Here is a 15,667-nt window from a genome sequence, read left to right as displayed (position 1 = left end):
CTGACCTACCCAGGGCCTTATGGAAGGTGAAGGGGAAGTGGGACATCCATGTTCAAATCCTGGGAACAAGGGTCAGAAGTAGGGATCGATTAGTGTGGAATGTTCCCTAAGCATCCATTTATAAGAGGTCTTGACTTTTCCCATTTTTCAAACTTCTTGACACTGTAGAAGATTTGGGAAAATGGAAAAGAAAAATTGAAAACCACTATTTTCACTGATTATCTCATCTCTCAAAGCCTGCCTTCTTGACTGGCTTCTGGTGCTCTGCTGGCCTCTGTCTGCCTAACTGGGTGAGCTGTCCTATCGTCCTGGAGCAAGCAGCACACCTTGTGCAAAAGTCACAGTTTACAAATAGAAAGTTCTCTTCTCTGATAGGTCACTTTCCCATGTTGGGACCCCAGGCTCTCTGTGGTGAGGATACTGAAGGAAAGGATCATTGTGTCCTACCAGCCCCAGCATTCCCGCTGTGTGGTCACACTCTGGAAAGTTCTAAATGCCTCCTTTTCTGATCCATTCCTAAATACAGGAAAGTCATTTTTTTTAATTACCAAATACTGACCCAATAAAGCCAAATTTTAAGATTTTTGCTTTGGGGTCACTCCGTGGACTGGTGGTTAAGGCAGGTGGATCCTGCATGACTGACTGTGCAGTTTAAATCCCAGCCATGACAAATTGAAAAACATGCCAGGTACATGTGCCCCAAATCCTGACAGGGCGGAGAAACGGAGGAGAAGGGATTGCGACACGACCATGCTCCATTGTGAGGTGCTTTCTCCTTCTCTTTCTCTTTCTTTCTCTCTCTCTTTCTCTCTCTGGCAATTTTTAAAAATATTTTTGCCTTATTATGTAAAATCGTCATATTTTCTTTAAAAACTGTTTATAAAATTGTTTTTAGTAACTTATGTGGATTATAGGATAAAAGAGTGAGGATATACATAAGGCAGCTTCTGCTCACCTTACTGTCCCCCCTTCTCAGCTGGGGTGCAAAGGGGAACAGCAGACGTCACCTCCCTAGGGCACTGACTGTCATTGTAGCTATTTTGAAGGAACTTTTAAAATTTCTATATTGTATAATCAAAATATCATCCCCTAGTTACTATGGAAGGTGTTGAATATGATCATATTGCTTTCCCTCACCTACTGCTTCTTTGCACATAGACCTCATTCATTCACAAGCTATGTGGCCCTTCCACGTATAACTTCAGGATACACCACGGTCGTATTTACCTGGGCGCACGGCTGTGAGAGCAGCAGCCCAAAGGGGCCCAGAGCCATGTCACTTTTGATTTTGAGCTAAAGATTTGGTAGCATACTTGGAGCTGACATCATCCTTGGTACCTTTGTTCAGCCTGAGTTTGTTCCAGGCATATGGAAGGACCTTCAGGCTGAGTGGACAGAACAGGTGCCACTGTCTACCACGCTTGCACCTGGGATCCTGGGTGTTGCCTTCAAGGCAAGTTAGGCTGTGCACCAGCAGGGACCTCCTGGACTCCTGCAAATCTAAGAAAGAGGCTCAGGCTAGCATACACTCACTCATTTGGACATTCACATACACACATGCACTTGTGCACACGTGCACACAGGCACTCTAGCTCTGACTTACCTGCACTAAGAAGTAGCCTTTGCTCCACACTCACTATTTTCCCAAGCCCATCATGGCTTTATTACCTATGAGAGAGGCTGGATCCTGTTTAAAGAATTACAAAAGAGTTCCTGGACTCTGCACTTCCTTCCCTGCCTCTGAAGCTGCTGGATCTACTTCTACGGAGCAGACCCACTGATCCCTAGGAGCTGTTATAATGGAGCCCCTGGGCTCCCACATTTCCCAAGAAAAATCTCCACTTTGCCCAACTTGGGTGCTGAGGTCTTCCTTGCTGCCAGGCTGGCCTCCACTCCCTTCGGTACTACCTGCTCTTCTCTCATGCCGAGGGACCGGGCTCCTGTTGGAGGTGTCCAGGGAGGCTGAGCCCCTGCTCAGAGATGCTGACAGAGACTGTACTGTGCCCCCTCTCCCCAACTCATGCCAGCCCTAACCTCCAGGACCTCAGAAGGGGACTGGAGACAGGGCCATTTAAAAGTGATTACACTAGATTGGGCTGTCAGGATGAGCCTGATCCAGTCTGGCTGTAGTCCTCATGAGAAAAAGATATGAGGACATAGCCATGCACAGGTGCCATTGTGAGGACACAGGAAGGAGATACCATCTGGAAACTGAGAGGTCTCAGAGGAACCATCCCTGCTATGACTTGCAGCCTCCAGAATGTGAGAGAATCCATTCTTACTGTTGAAGCCACCCAGCTCCCAGCACTTCATATGGTAGCCTAGGAAATGAATACCTGCTGCCCACCTGGATGACTTTACCACCTCCTGCCTATTTGCCCTGCCCTGCCTCTGGCAGTGGCAACACTTCATCACATGGTGTAAGACCTGTGAACTGGCTGCTGGTCTGGCTTAGTATCAGCACGTGCACCATCTTCTAATAGGGGATCGGTCTGGTGTGCTGCTGGCCCACCCTAGAGGCAGCCTTAGCTCCTGCCACCAGCTGCATGGCCCACACTGTGCCAGCCTGCAGGTCACCAGCTGTACCCCCATCCAAACCACAGATGCTCCCCAGGAGCCCTCAGCTATGACAGGATGGGTGCTCATTGCTCCTAGATGGGCCAGCCCATGGCTGCGTTCTCCTTGGGAGGACATGTGGCCTTTTAGTCACTCTCCATTTCCTTCCCTGTCCTTATTCAACTAGGGACAAAATGACACCATCCTTGCATGTAGCTGTTCTTTACACACTTGAAAGGGAATATCCTATTCCTTTTCCATCTTTTTCAAGCTAAACAGCCAGTCATTCTGCTAAATGTCACATCCGATGTAGTGTCTAATAGATTCTCTGGATATTCTCTGACTTGCCAGCTTCCTTCAAGTGGGATACTTGGGTGGCATAGTCCAACTGTGACCTGACACACACTAACCCCTGGTGGTGGTGGTGGACATGCTACTCTGTCAACACTGGCTCCATGTTCTTAGCTGTTCCCACACTCTGTGAATTCAGCGTTCATCTAACAGAATTTTCTGGAATTTCATGCACCCACTTACTGCCCTAGACATCCACCTTCCCTTGGGGAGGATGCCAAGGGCTGATAGAGGATGCAAGTGCAGGAGAGCACCCTGTAGACCCAGAGGCAAGCCCTGCCGGGGGAGCAGAAGAGAGCACACCACCCTGTGGCTGGAGCACAGAGCAAAAGTGTGGAGCAGGGGAGAAGCCTGCCACTGTTTCCTGTTTCCTGTGGCTTCAAGGTGTCCCTTCGGATCTAGACACTGCAGCGACTACACTTCTGGGACTCTTAACAGGAAGCTATCCTTGAGTAATATTCTAACAACCCTAAGGACTACGTGGTTTGGAAAATAGAAAACAAAAGTGATGTTGAAATGTGCACTTGAAGAAACTAAACCCCTAGGTGCTTCAGAAGTGTGACCTTTAGCTGTCATGCTGTCCCCAACAAAACAAACCAGTGGGTAGCTCCATAGATGATAGAGGTGGGGGGAGAGTTTTCCAAATGAAGTGAGAGAGTTGAGCTTCAGAGCTGAATACAGAGTGCTCAAGGGGATGGGGGGATGGATGGTGGTGTGTCTTCCACCAAGGACAGAGATGGGAAGGACGCCATGGGCTGAAGTGCTGGAGGGTCAGGGCCAAACTGCAGCCTCATGGATGGCAAGCTCAGAAAGGAGGGCTGGGAGAACAGTTCACTGGCCCAAGGCACTGGGAGAAGCTTGCCTTTGCTCAGGGCCCAGGTAGAGAGAGAGTCCTCTGGTGTTCTGACACCAACTATGTCCACTCAGTTCTGACACTAGCCATACCCATCAAGCTGCTTTCTTGAAGGCTTCTCTTCAGGCTTAAGGGGCAGAGTCCTCACAGGTCAGCCCTCAGTTCAGTGGCCAGCTGTCAGCTTGGAGTCACCCACACTTCTTTTTTTTTTTTTTTTTAGTTATAATAACCACTATGTATTTCTTTGCGTGAAGATCAAGTGAGTAAATAACAACTCTAAGATCCTAGTAAACTGTAGTGATATACTTTTTCCATAGTAAGTTAATTTTTTATTATTATCATAATCTTGTTTATATTACATTGAATCACATACAACTTTACAGTGTATTACATTGCTTTTCCAGAAAGAATACTATTCATATCATTCACCACAAAGACATTAAAATCCCCATAATCATCATCAAATAGCTTTTTTTCCAGATTATTATTATTATTATTACAATTATTTTTTTAAACATTCAATCACTATTATTTTGCTTGTAAAAAGACTTTACCCAACATGAAATACTTCTCAGACCTGTCCAGTAGAGAATACTGTACATGTCATCATCAACAGGTCGAGCCACCCACACTTCTGAATAATGACTACCAGTTTGAAGGATCTCACAACTCCTTCCAATTTGATAATTCTCTTCCCTTCTTTTTTTCCTTTCCTCATTTTGTGTCCTTCCTCTTTTCCCTTCCTTCCTCTCTTTCTTTGTTTTCTTATTTATTTACTTATTTATTTCTTCCATAAGGGAGAGAGGCACCCCCAACAGGGTCTTGCACTGTGATCTGCCCCTGCCTCAGCCAGCCAGGGTCAAGGACACATGTCTGACATTCGGGGCGGGGGCGGGGGAAGCCATGGGTCGTGAACCTGCGCCCTTCCCATGTGGTTAGGACATTGCGGAGCAATGCGTTGCCACTCTGTCACCTCAGTTGGCCACTCCTTCCTTATTTAAGACCACACTTGCTAATAAATAAGTAGATGCTGATGGGACACTCCATCGCAGCTCTTCCTTTGTGCAAGGTCTGTGGTTCTCCCTGCATTGTGATGGTTTCGGTAAGCAGACTGCTGACGAGTCCTGACCTGTGCAATATTTTGGGAGTGAAATGACAGTAGCAGAGAGCTCTCCAAGGCTTCTGTAACCAGAGACAAGGTAAATGCATTTTTCTTAAGAATCGTATGATCTATATGAGCACCAGAGAGAAAAGATACTGGAATTACTAACCAGAAAGAGATTTCCAGGGACTTTCTGCTGTCAGGAGCCTCATGTGTCCATACAGGCTCGTGATAGGACACGTTTGGTGACCTTTTCCAGTGTCACCAGGTCAGGCTGCCATTCAGCGTGGACTGTTGCAAGTTCACTGGGTACCAGTACCATCCTCAGCACTGCTGACGTAGCAGTGAACAAATAAGGGGCTCGCACCCTTTGGGGGGCTCAGTGTGGGTCCAGGACATACTCAGATCAGGGTGTGTCTCACAAAAAGAATGAGCCACTTCGGCCTTCTCAAGTCTGCTTTGGATGTGTTGGCTCACTAGACTGTGCGATGAGTTGCTCAAACTAGCATTTGAGGGACTCTAAGACCCAAAATGACAACCACAACAACCTGGCTTTGAGAACGTTTCTGATCTGCTCGTATTTATTATCTACTACTGTCTGCCGATTTCAGATGCTCAGCCACAGCGCAGCCAGCTGAGTCATCTTGGCTCAATGCCCATCCCTGCCTGCCACCTCCCCCATCCAGGAAACTCCCAGGGGTCATGTCCCCTCAGAGCAGCATGAACACAGGCTGCAGAGGGTGCTGCCGAGCGTGTCCAGAGCCAGCTTGTCCTCTGTCTCCAGGTGCTTTCAAGGCAGTGTTCCTTGCCTTCGCCTCCATGTGCGCCTGGTATTCTGGGTACCTGCTGGCAGAGCTGCTTCCAGACATGCCCCTTTCCAGTGCTGTCTACACCATCCGGAGCATCGGGGAGAGGCCCATACTCAAAGGTGAGTGCTGTGGGCCAGGCAGACTAAGGACTTGGCAGCCTGCCAACAGCTGTGACTGTGGTGGGTCCTGGCCTCAGCCCTGCCAGGCTCAACCCCTTTATGTTGTTGAGAAGGAGGATGTCCAGGCTAACAGCCATTCACTGTTTAGCTCCCACACCATTGGTCTGTGCTGCTGCTCATCCCCATGTTAGAAGCAAGCAAACTGGCCACAGGCTGCCTGGCCACAACCTGACCAGGAACTGTCCTCCTTAGGCCTCAGGTGTCAGCTTCCTCTTCTGTGAAACATGAAGGGAGGGGCAGGTTCTACATTCTAGAATCATTTTAAAGTTTCTAAAGAACTGAGCAGCTTTTTGAGTTATCTCTAAAGTCAGGCCAGCCCTATGACCTAGTGGTTGAGAAAGCAAGATCCCACATGGTCATTGGTGGTTTGATTCCCAGCAGCTGAGAAGCATGCTGGACCTGTGTATGTCCCAAGTTTCCCCCTGATAGGGTAGAGAACAGAGAAGGGACTGTGGCGTGATCATGCCCTGTTAGGGGTGCTCTCTCTTTCTCTCTGGTGAGCACACACTCCCTCTGACAATTAAAATTAAATAAAGTCTTTAAAAAGCCTTGGGGAGTGAAAGCATGTACAGCTTTTGCTTTCCAGTATGCAAACATCAACCTCAGAAATGTGTACCATCTGCACAAAGGAAACTTCAAAATACTCCTAAAGCCCTATCCCCCCAAAAATGAGGCCTTAAATGATGCCATTTTTTGACAAAATGGCTTGATGTCAGAAAGATGCCCACTCCACTCTGTAGACATACGAATTAAACATAATGTTAATACACATGCAGGAGTCCTCTTTTGCCCACAGATTCATTTTCCATAGATTCAGTTTCCTGAAGTCAACTATGGTCCAAAAATATTAAATGGATAATTTCCAATATAAACAATTCGTAAGGCTTAAAGTGTACAGTTCTGAGTAGTGTGATGAAATCTCGCCCTGGGCTGCTCCGTCCTGCACTGACTGTGAACCGCCCCTTTATTTGGTACATCCAGGCTGTGTCCTCTGCCCACCCATTAGTCACTTAGCCGCCAACATGTTGTCAGATTGGCTGTCGAGGTACTACTGCACTGTTGTGTTCAGGCGACCTTTATTTTACATGATGGCTCCAGAGCTCTACAGGAGTGATGTTGACAGCTCAGCTATGTCAACGAGAAGCTGTAAAATGAAAAAATTTAATATAAAGCAGCGTTTTTCTTTAAATGAAAAGATGAAAGTTCTCAAGGACCAGCAGTTGACGTAATGGCTATGTCACTGAACTCCCATGTAGTTGACTGTGATTCGAGTCCCGGACCCAGTGGCTTAAACTCACACCGGGCACGTGTGTGTGTGTGTGTGTGTGTGTGTGCCCAAGATCCCAAGAGGTGAATGGAGGAGAAGGGATTGTGACATGGCCATCCCCCCTGGGAGTTATTTCTCACTTTCTGTCTCTCTCTTTCTGGTGAGTGCACATGCCCTATAGCAAAAACCTCAAAAAAAAAGAAAGAAAGAAAGGAAGAAAGAAAGAAAGAGAAAAGAAAAGATGAAAGGTTTTTTTTTCTTCTTTTTTTTTTTGGAGAGGTTTTTGCCATAGGGCACGTGTGCTTACCAGAAAGACGGAGAGAGTCAGAGAAACAGAAAGCGAGAAGTCATACCCCAGGGGGAATGGCCATGCCACAATCCGTTCTCTTCCATTCTCCTCTCAGGATCTTGGGCATGCCCACACATGTGCCCAGCGTGAGTTTAAGCCACTGGGTCCAGGACTCAAACCACAGTCGACTACATGGGAATCCAGCGACATAGCCATTACACTAACTGCTGGTCCCAAGAAAAGATGAAAGTTCTCAACCACTGTGCTTAAGAGGGAAAGGGCATTAAATGTGTGTGGGAGACCCGAACAGAAGTGTGTTCCAATAGACAGAAGTAGGGCCTGTACTCTCCAGTGTTCCAGGCAACCACTGGTGGGGGGGAGACTTGGAATGTGTCCAGTGGATATGGGTTACTGTGACAGAGCAGGAATAAGTGTCAGATACTGAGGAGATGTTTCAGATTGGTGGATAGAACCACTCCCCAGCCACCTGCTAGGAATAGCAGGACTCTGTGTGGAGGTCACCGTGTGCTGTTCTCCCTCTTATCGTGCTTCCCTAGGCCTGTGGTTCATGGGACACAGTGCAGGACTGAGTGGGGAAACAGTGGGTGAGTGAGGCCCTGCCCTTGGGCACTTACATTCTAGTGAGAGAGATGACAGTATAAAAGATGAGCAAATGTCACTTTCCAGAATTGGCAGCGAAAGTCTCTGAGAAGTTGACAATTGAGAAGTCATCTCTGGAAAGCATAGGAGGAAGCAGTGTGCGTTCCGTGGTGCTGTTTGCAAGGCTGGTTTAGAGCAAAGTGTCATTCCATTCAACTCCTTTAGTGGAGTACCATCAAATGGGTGGCTCACGAACAACAGAAATTTAGTTCTCATGGTTCTGGAGACTGGGAGTCTGACCAAGGCATTTCACACTTGGTAAGGGCCCATTTCCTGGTTCATAGGTGGTACCTTTTTGCTATGTCCTCACAGGCAGGAGGGCAAGGCAGCTCTCTAGGGTCCCTTTCATTGGGTTGTCAGAAATGTCATGACATGTTTTTCTGTTTACCCATGTAAAAATGTGTCATGACTTTCTGACAACCCAATATAAGGGCATGAATCCAGGCATGAGGGTCCCACCTGCATGGCCTAATCTCCTCCCAAAGGTCCCACCTCTTTGTGCCATCAGGGGCAAGCAGTTGAATTCAGTCTTTGGCACCTGGGTTGTACATCAGTGGCCGAGAAGACAGATCTAATATATAGACAGGATTTGTTTAAAAGTAAAACAAATAAGATGTGGACCACTATTTAAGAATAGGAAAATTTTACATAAACCTTAGGATTTATAGCATCTTTTTTTTTTTGAGAGATTTTTGCTATAGGGCACATGCGCTCGCCAGACAGACAGAGAGAGACAGAAAGTGAGAAATCACCCCCCCAGGGGGGATGGTCATGCCGCAATCCCTTCTCCTCCATTCTCCTCTCGGGATCTTGGGCACGCACTCACATGCGCCCAGCATGAGTTTAAGCCACTGGGTCTGGGACTCGAACTGCAATCAGCTACATGGGAGTTCAGCCACATAGCCTTTAGGCTAACTGCTGGGTCGAGGATTTATAGCATCTTTTTTTTTTGGAGAGGTTTTTGCTATAGGGCACATGCGCTCGCCAGACAGACAGAGAGAGACAGAAAGTGAGAAATCACCCCCCCAGGGGGGATGGTCATGCCGCAATCCCTTCTCCTCCATTCTCCTCTCGGGATCTTGGGCACGCACTCACATGCGCCCAGCATGAGTTTAAGCCACTGGGTCTGGGACTCGAACTGCAATCAGCTACATGGGAGTTCAGCCACATAGCCTTTAGGCTAACTGCTGGGTCGAGGATTTATAGCATCTTTTTTTTTTGGAGAGGTTTTTGCTATAGGGCACATGCGCTCGCCAGACAGACAGAGAGAGACAGAAAGTGAGAAATCACCCCCCCAGGGGGGATGGTCATGCCGCAATCCCTTCTCCTCCATTCTCCTCTCGGGATCTTGGGCACGCACTCACATGCGCCCAGCATGAGTTTAAGCCACTGGGTCTGGGACTCGAACTGCAATCAGCTACATGGGAGTTCAGCCACATAGCCTTTAGGCTAACTGCTGGGTCGAGGATTTATAGCATCTTTTTTTTTTGGAGAGGTTTTTGCTATAGGGCACATGCGCTCGCCAGACAGACAGAGAGAGACAGAAAGTGAGAAATCACCCCCCCAGGGGGGATGGTCATGCCGCAATCCCTTCTCCTCCATTCTCCTCTCGGGATCTTGGGCACGCACTCACATGCGCCCAGCATGAGTTTAAGCCACTGGGTCTGGGACTCGAACTGCAATCAGCTACATGGGAGTTCAGCCACATAGCCTTTAGGCTAACTGCTGGGTCGAGGATTTATAGCATCTTTTTTTTTTGGAGAGGTTTTTGCTATAGGGCACATGCGCTCGCCAGACAGACAGAGAGAGACAGAAAGTGAGAAATCACCCCCCCAGGGGGGATGGTCATGCCGCAATCCCTTCTCCTCCATTCTCCTCTCGGGATCTTGGGCACGCACTCACATGCGCCCAGCATGAGTTTAAGCCACTGGGTCTGGGACTCGAACTGCAATCAGCTACATGGGAGTTCAGCCACATAGCCTTTAGGCTAACTGCTGGGTCGAGGATTTATAGCATCTTTTTTTTTTGGAGAGGTTTTTGCTATAGGGCACATGCGCTCGCCAGACAGACAGAGAGAGACAGAAAGTGAGAAATCACCCCCCCAGGGGGGATGGTCATGCCGCAATCCCTTCTCCTCCATTCTCCTCTCGGGATCTTGGGCACGCACTCACATGCGCCCAGCATGAGTTTAAGCCACTGGGTCTGGGACTCGAACTGCAATCAGCTACATGGGAGTTCAGCCACATAGCCTTTAGGCTAACTGCTGGGTCGAGGATTTATAGCATCTTTTTTTTTTGGAGAGGTTTTTGCTATAGGGCACATGCGCTCGCCAGACAGACAGAGAGAGACAGAAAGTGAGAAATCACCCCCCCAGGGGGGATGGTCATGCCGCAATCCCTTCTCCTCCATTCTCCTCTCGGGATCTTGGGCACGCACTCACATGCGCCCAGCATGAGTTTAAGCCACTGGGTCTGGGACTCGAACTGCAATCAGCTACATGGGAGTTCAGCCACATAGCCTTTAGGCTAACTGCTGGTCCCAGGATTTATAGCATCTTTTGAGATATGGGAAGCTCCAGCACCCTAAGCTCTCCTTCCAGGGAGGCAGCTATCAGCCACAGTTAGGCAGGCTGGCCATTACAGAGGGAGATCTAGAGTCTGATCAGAGTCAGAGGCATTCATGTGAGCGGCTATGTTTTAAATTCATAGCCACTTGGAAGGAACAAGGAAAACCAAGGCCTGTGTACTTTATATGCCGAAAGATTATAAACAGGTGACATTAAACACTGTGTTCATTTCCTGATTTCAGTTGTATTTTGCAATATACATTCTAGGAAAGACTGCATTATCTCAGAAGGAAATGCCGCTTATCAAAGTCACTTATTTATTAATTCAGTAGGTATTTATTAACAACCTTCCTTTATGTGTCATGGTCTTAGAATACCTGTTTGTAAGGTTTATACTTTACTTCTAAGGCCCTCAGAGCCAGAATCTTCTGGAGAAGAACTTAAAAGCCAAATCATAGTGTCAGGAAACTGCATAAATAGATTCTATCAATAAAACATGTCAAATAAAAATGTGTATGTGGATCATAAATTGGGAATGAAGTGGAATTACCAAATACCCATTAAAAGTGAAATTGAGGGACTAGCACATGGCATAACAGTTACATTGCTGGACTCCCACATGGCTGACCACAGTTTGAGTTCCAGACCCAGATGCTTGAAACTCGACACAGGGTACGTGTGCGTGTGTGCCCAAGATCCCAAGAGGAGAAGGGAAGAGAAGGGATTGTGGAGTGGCCATATCCCCTGGGGGGGGTGATTTTTCACTTTCTTTCTCTCTGTCTCTCTTGCGAGCACACATGCCCTATAGCAAAAAAATCTCTCCAAAAAAGAAAAAAGTCAAATTGAAAAATGTGTGGAACACTAGGTTAGTAAGTGATGCCCTGTTACCAAAACCCCATTGGAAAAAGATGTGCAATTTTACACACACACACACACACACACACACACACAGATACACATAGGTATTGGGCTATCTGAAAAGTCATGATGCATTTTTGTTTTGTTTGTTTGTTTGTTTGTTTGTTTGGAGAGGTTTTCTCTATAGGGCACATGCGCTCGCCAGACAGACAGAGAGAGACAGAGAGATAGAAAGCGAGAAATCACCCCCCCAGGGGGGATGGTCATGCCGCAATCCCTTCTCCTCCATTCTCCTCTTGGGATTTTGGGCATGCATGCACACGTGCCTGGCGTGAGTTCTAAGCCACCGGGTCCGGGACGCGAACCGCCGTCGACTACATGGGAGTCCAGCGACATAGCCATTACGCTAACTGCTGGTTCCCATGATGCATTTTTGTATAAAAGAACGGAAAAATACATCATGACCTTTCCAGTAACCTAATATATACATGTTAGGTTTTTGCCATAGGGCATATGTGTTAGCCAGAGACAGAGGGAAAGTGAGAAATTATCTTCCAGCGGGGAATGGCCATGCCACAATTCTTTCCCCTCCATTCTTCTCTTGGGATTTTGAGCAAACACTCACACATGCCCAGCATGATTTTCAAGCTGCCGAACCTGGGACTGGAACCATAGTCAGCCATGTGGGAATCCAGTGCCTTAACCACCATGCCACCTGCTGGCCCCTGTGCCAATATATTTTAAATATAGAAGCAGAGTATAAAAATTATATTTCAAGACTGGCCTATACCACAGTCATCATGCACTGTGCACTGAAAGCTGTATTTCACATGGCTGAATGGAGTTGAATCCAAGTCCCAACAGCTTGAAAAACACACAGTCTATGTGCATGTGTGTCCAAAATCTGATGAGAAGGAGAAATGGATGAAAGGAATGGAAGAAAGTGATTGCAGTGTGGCCACACCCCACTAAAGGATATTTCACTCTCTTGGACAAGTGCACATGCCCTCTAGCAATAAAAAAAAATGCAATAAAAAACTGTGTAATTTTTTTTTTAAACTTTTGTAAAGGTCATTTCTCTACTGATGAATTACCTTTTATGGCACCTCCCCCCAAAGAAAGAACTTTAGAAGAATTAACTATGACTGAGGTATTTTTATTTTAATACAGATTTGCATTGAGTTTGTCTAGCATCACATCTACTTACTGCATGAGTAGTAAGTAGATGAGGCCCAGTGCTAGGTTAGGGGCATGAGAGACTCCCTTCAGGTCATTTGACTCATTTCTGCACACAGCGTGATGTTAATTCTGGAGACAGTAGTGTCTCTGAGGCAGATCTTTTTGGAAGAGCTCATTAAATGAGTGGTTTCAGCTTACCACCAGGGCAGACCAGCAATGCCTGCCACACTTTCCATATAACTGGAACCCATCTGATTGTTGGGAGAGGGACAACACGACAGCAGTGGCCAGGCTGTGACAGTTGAGTCCTGACTCTTTCTGGCTTGGAGCCTCTGCTTTGGAGAGATAGACGTCTCTTGGGGTCCATGGGCATACTGTGAGGCTGAGCACAGTAGATTTTAGTTCAAGGCTAACATAGTGGGGGTTCAAATGGGGAAGGCATGGTGTGTAGGACGTGCCAGCATTGCAGCTAGGCTCATCAGTACTCGAGTCACCAGGTAAGGCGGCTTCCAGGGAGTGGCCTCACCCAACACGCAGACACTCTCTGCCCAGGTGCCACGGCAACTGAGTCTCCTCCTCCTGGGCCCCTCTAGAAATCCTGCAGCCCTCTGGAGCTGCTTAGCCTAAGATACATGTTGCTGAATAGGCAGGGAGGATCACAAATTCTTCAACTGTGGAGAAGGTTCAAGGGTTGAAGCACAGCTCTAGGGGCAGTGTGGGCTCTGGAGTTTCTGTCTCTTCACTCTTGTGGGTTTACCCTGATGCCCTCCTCCAAGACCTCAGGGCACTTTCAGATGGCAACCAATGTGTCTGATCAGAATTTGAAGAATGGGGATGAACATGAGGAGTGAGATAAGCACTGGGTACTGAGAGAACTGAGACACTGATAGAGAAAACTAGAAAACTGACAGTTCAATCCTGTTGCTAGGAATAGACTGAAACAAGGAGCCCCGGGTTACTCAGAGGATTAGCAGTCCTGAAAGATCTATGGTGTTCCTTGTCCACAGAGGAGGGCTCCGCCTCCTATGAGCATATAATTTGGAGGTGATGACATGGTACAAGGGGCCAGTTATGCCATGGGCCAGGCCTATATGGTTAGAGCTGCTAGGATAGATACGAGGAGTCAAAGAGGCAGGGGAAGACAATGCTGGAGACACAGTTTTGGGAGTAGAGTCCTGCAATCTGAATGACTTAAACATAAGGACTTTCTGAAAGAATCCCATAGGGCACTATAGGGTAGCCCATGAAATGTTTTGCCTTTAAATGTTGGATGTTCCTACAAATATAGCCTTATGGATAGATTCATACAGGCTTTGTCTGCAAAACAGAACACAAAGGCACCCACATTTCCTGGTTGCTGCCAAGCCAGGGCCTGGCTTGCTATTCAGTTCCCAAGCTCTTTCCAGCACCCCCGGTATTGAGGCAAGGCAGGCCACAGCTGTGAGTCACCTCCTGAGACCTTTGCCCCCATACATCCACACACCTAACTCACTAGGCTATTAAGGTAAACTTCAGGGGAGAGTTTATAAAAAAAGAGGAGGAAGTCTCTTAAGAGGGAACTGGGAACCAGCAGTTAGCGTAATGGCTATGTCGCTGGACTCCCACATAGTCGACCGTGGTTCGTGTCCCGGACCTGGTGGCTTAAAACTCACGCCTGGCGCGTGTGCGTGCGTGCCCAAGATCCCGAGAGGAGAATGGAGGAGAAGGGATTGCGGCGTGACCATCCCCCCTGGGGGGTGATTTCTCGCTTTCTGTCTCTATGTCTCTCTCTGTCTGTCTGGCGAGCGCACACGCCCTACAGTGAAAATCTCTCCAAAAAAAAGAGGGAACTAAACCAAACATAGCAGCTGCATTCAGTCACCTATTTAGACTCCCCACCCAGCTGACATGAATTCACAACTGTTAAAGGGCTGTTCTTGAGGTAGCATTGAGGTTTGAGTCAGGAAAACTGTCATTTAATTCTGCCCCTAACTAGCTGTTGATGTCTTTGAGTTGTTCCTCATTTATAAGGGGAAAAAAATTGTAGATGACGTCTGAATCTAAGCTCTTTCCAATTTTGAAGGGAAAACTACCTCCTGTGGTGCCATGTCTTCTGAAATGCAGCTCCACCTCATAAGACACGGCATCACACCCATAAACATTTTGCACACTATTCACAGCAGTGTACCCCACCACTCTCCACCAAGAGCGTGGAGACCAAGGCTTAAGAAGGTGACACTCATGCTATGCCCATGAATGACCACTCGCCCCCATGAAGAGTGAGCATCCTTCCACAGTGGCATCCATGGCCAAAAAAAACAACCTGAAACTACCTCTGTGTACTCAGAGATGCCTAGCAGATAATCTTCATTGATTGGCAGGGAAACGGAACAAAACCCTTTGGATGCCTCCTGATCTTTTATTTTTGTGGCTGAACTTTAATCTCATGTAGAATGATGAGGTGGTTCAAAATGATAGAAGTGCTGTCAGTGTGCACACGGATAGCTGTCCTTTCTGTTTGCCCAGTATACATGGACAGGGTAGTATTTCATTACTCAACATTCCTAGTTACTTGGAGTGGGTCTCCTTAACCTTTTGGAATCATCTTTCGCATTTAAAGGAGTGAAAAAGATCATTGTTCTCACATCAGGAAGTATTTTTAAGACAGATTCCTGGACCCCACTTCAGGAAATTAAAAAATCCATAGGTCTGGGATAGAGTCCAAGAGCTTGTATTCATTTTAAACTTGGTCTCTCATAACAAAGCCAGATTTTGATCATCTTTAAATGTCTCTAAGATTTATTTGAAATCTAAGATTCTTTGTGATTTGAATCTTAATTTTATAAACTCTTTTCTCCACTCTCATTAGTCTCAACCAGTTGATGCATCCCTGTAGTTACAATAGGTTTTGTAAGTGCCACTGTGAAGGATCCCAACCTCAAGAACCAGTGAGTTCAGTATCACTATTTCCTTTTTTTTTTTTTTTTTTGAGAGGTGTTCGCTATAGGGCGCGGGCACT

At 47.1% G+C, this 15,667-nt stretch overlaps 1 protein-coding gene across 6 annotated transcripts in view; it reads left to right on the top strand.

Annotated features, from left to right (window-relative positions):
- FAM3B (FAM3 metabolism regulating signaling molecule B) overlaps positions 1–15,667 on the top strand; it is an 82,350-nt gene that overhangs the window by 15,771 nt on the left and 50,912 nt on the right. For 3 of the 6 annotated variants that reach the window (XM_027774904.1, XM_027774906.1, XM_027774902.1), the window contains exon 2: positions 5,647–5,790. In XM_027774904.1, the coding sequence (XP_027630705.1) occupies positions 5,682–5,790 (109 nt within the window). In that variant the 5' untranslated portion in view covers positions 5,647–5,681. Of the gene's footprint in view, positions 1–4,829; positions 4,960–5,393; positions 5,791–15,667 lie in introns of those variants that run through there. The other 3 variants (XM_027774903.1, XM_027774901.1, XM_027774900.1) reach the window with 3 other exon arrangements.

The sequence above is a fragment of the Tupaia chinensis genome, unplaced genomic scaffold, assembly GCF_000334495.1.
Source record: "Tupaia chinensis unplaced genomic scaffold, TupChi_1.0 Scaffold000492_1, whole genome shotgun sequence".
NCBI lineage: Eukaryota > Metazoa > Chordata > Mammalia > Scandentia > Tupaiidae > Tupaia > Tupaia belangeri.
The sequence above is the reverse complement of the archived record's forward strand: the minus strand, read 5'-3'. Positions and strand labels throughout refer to the sequence as shown.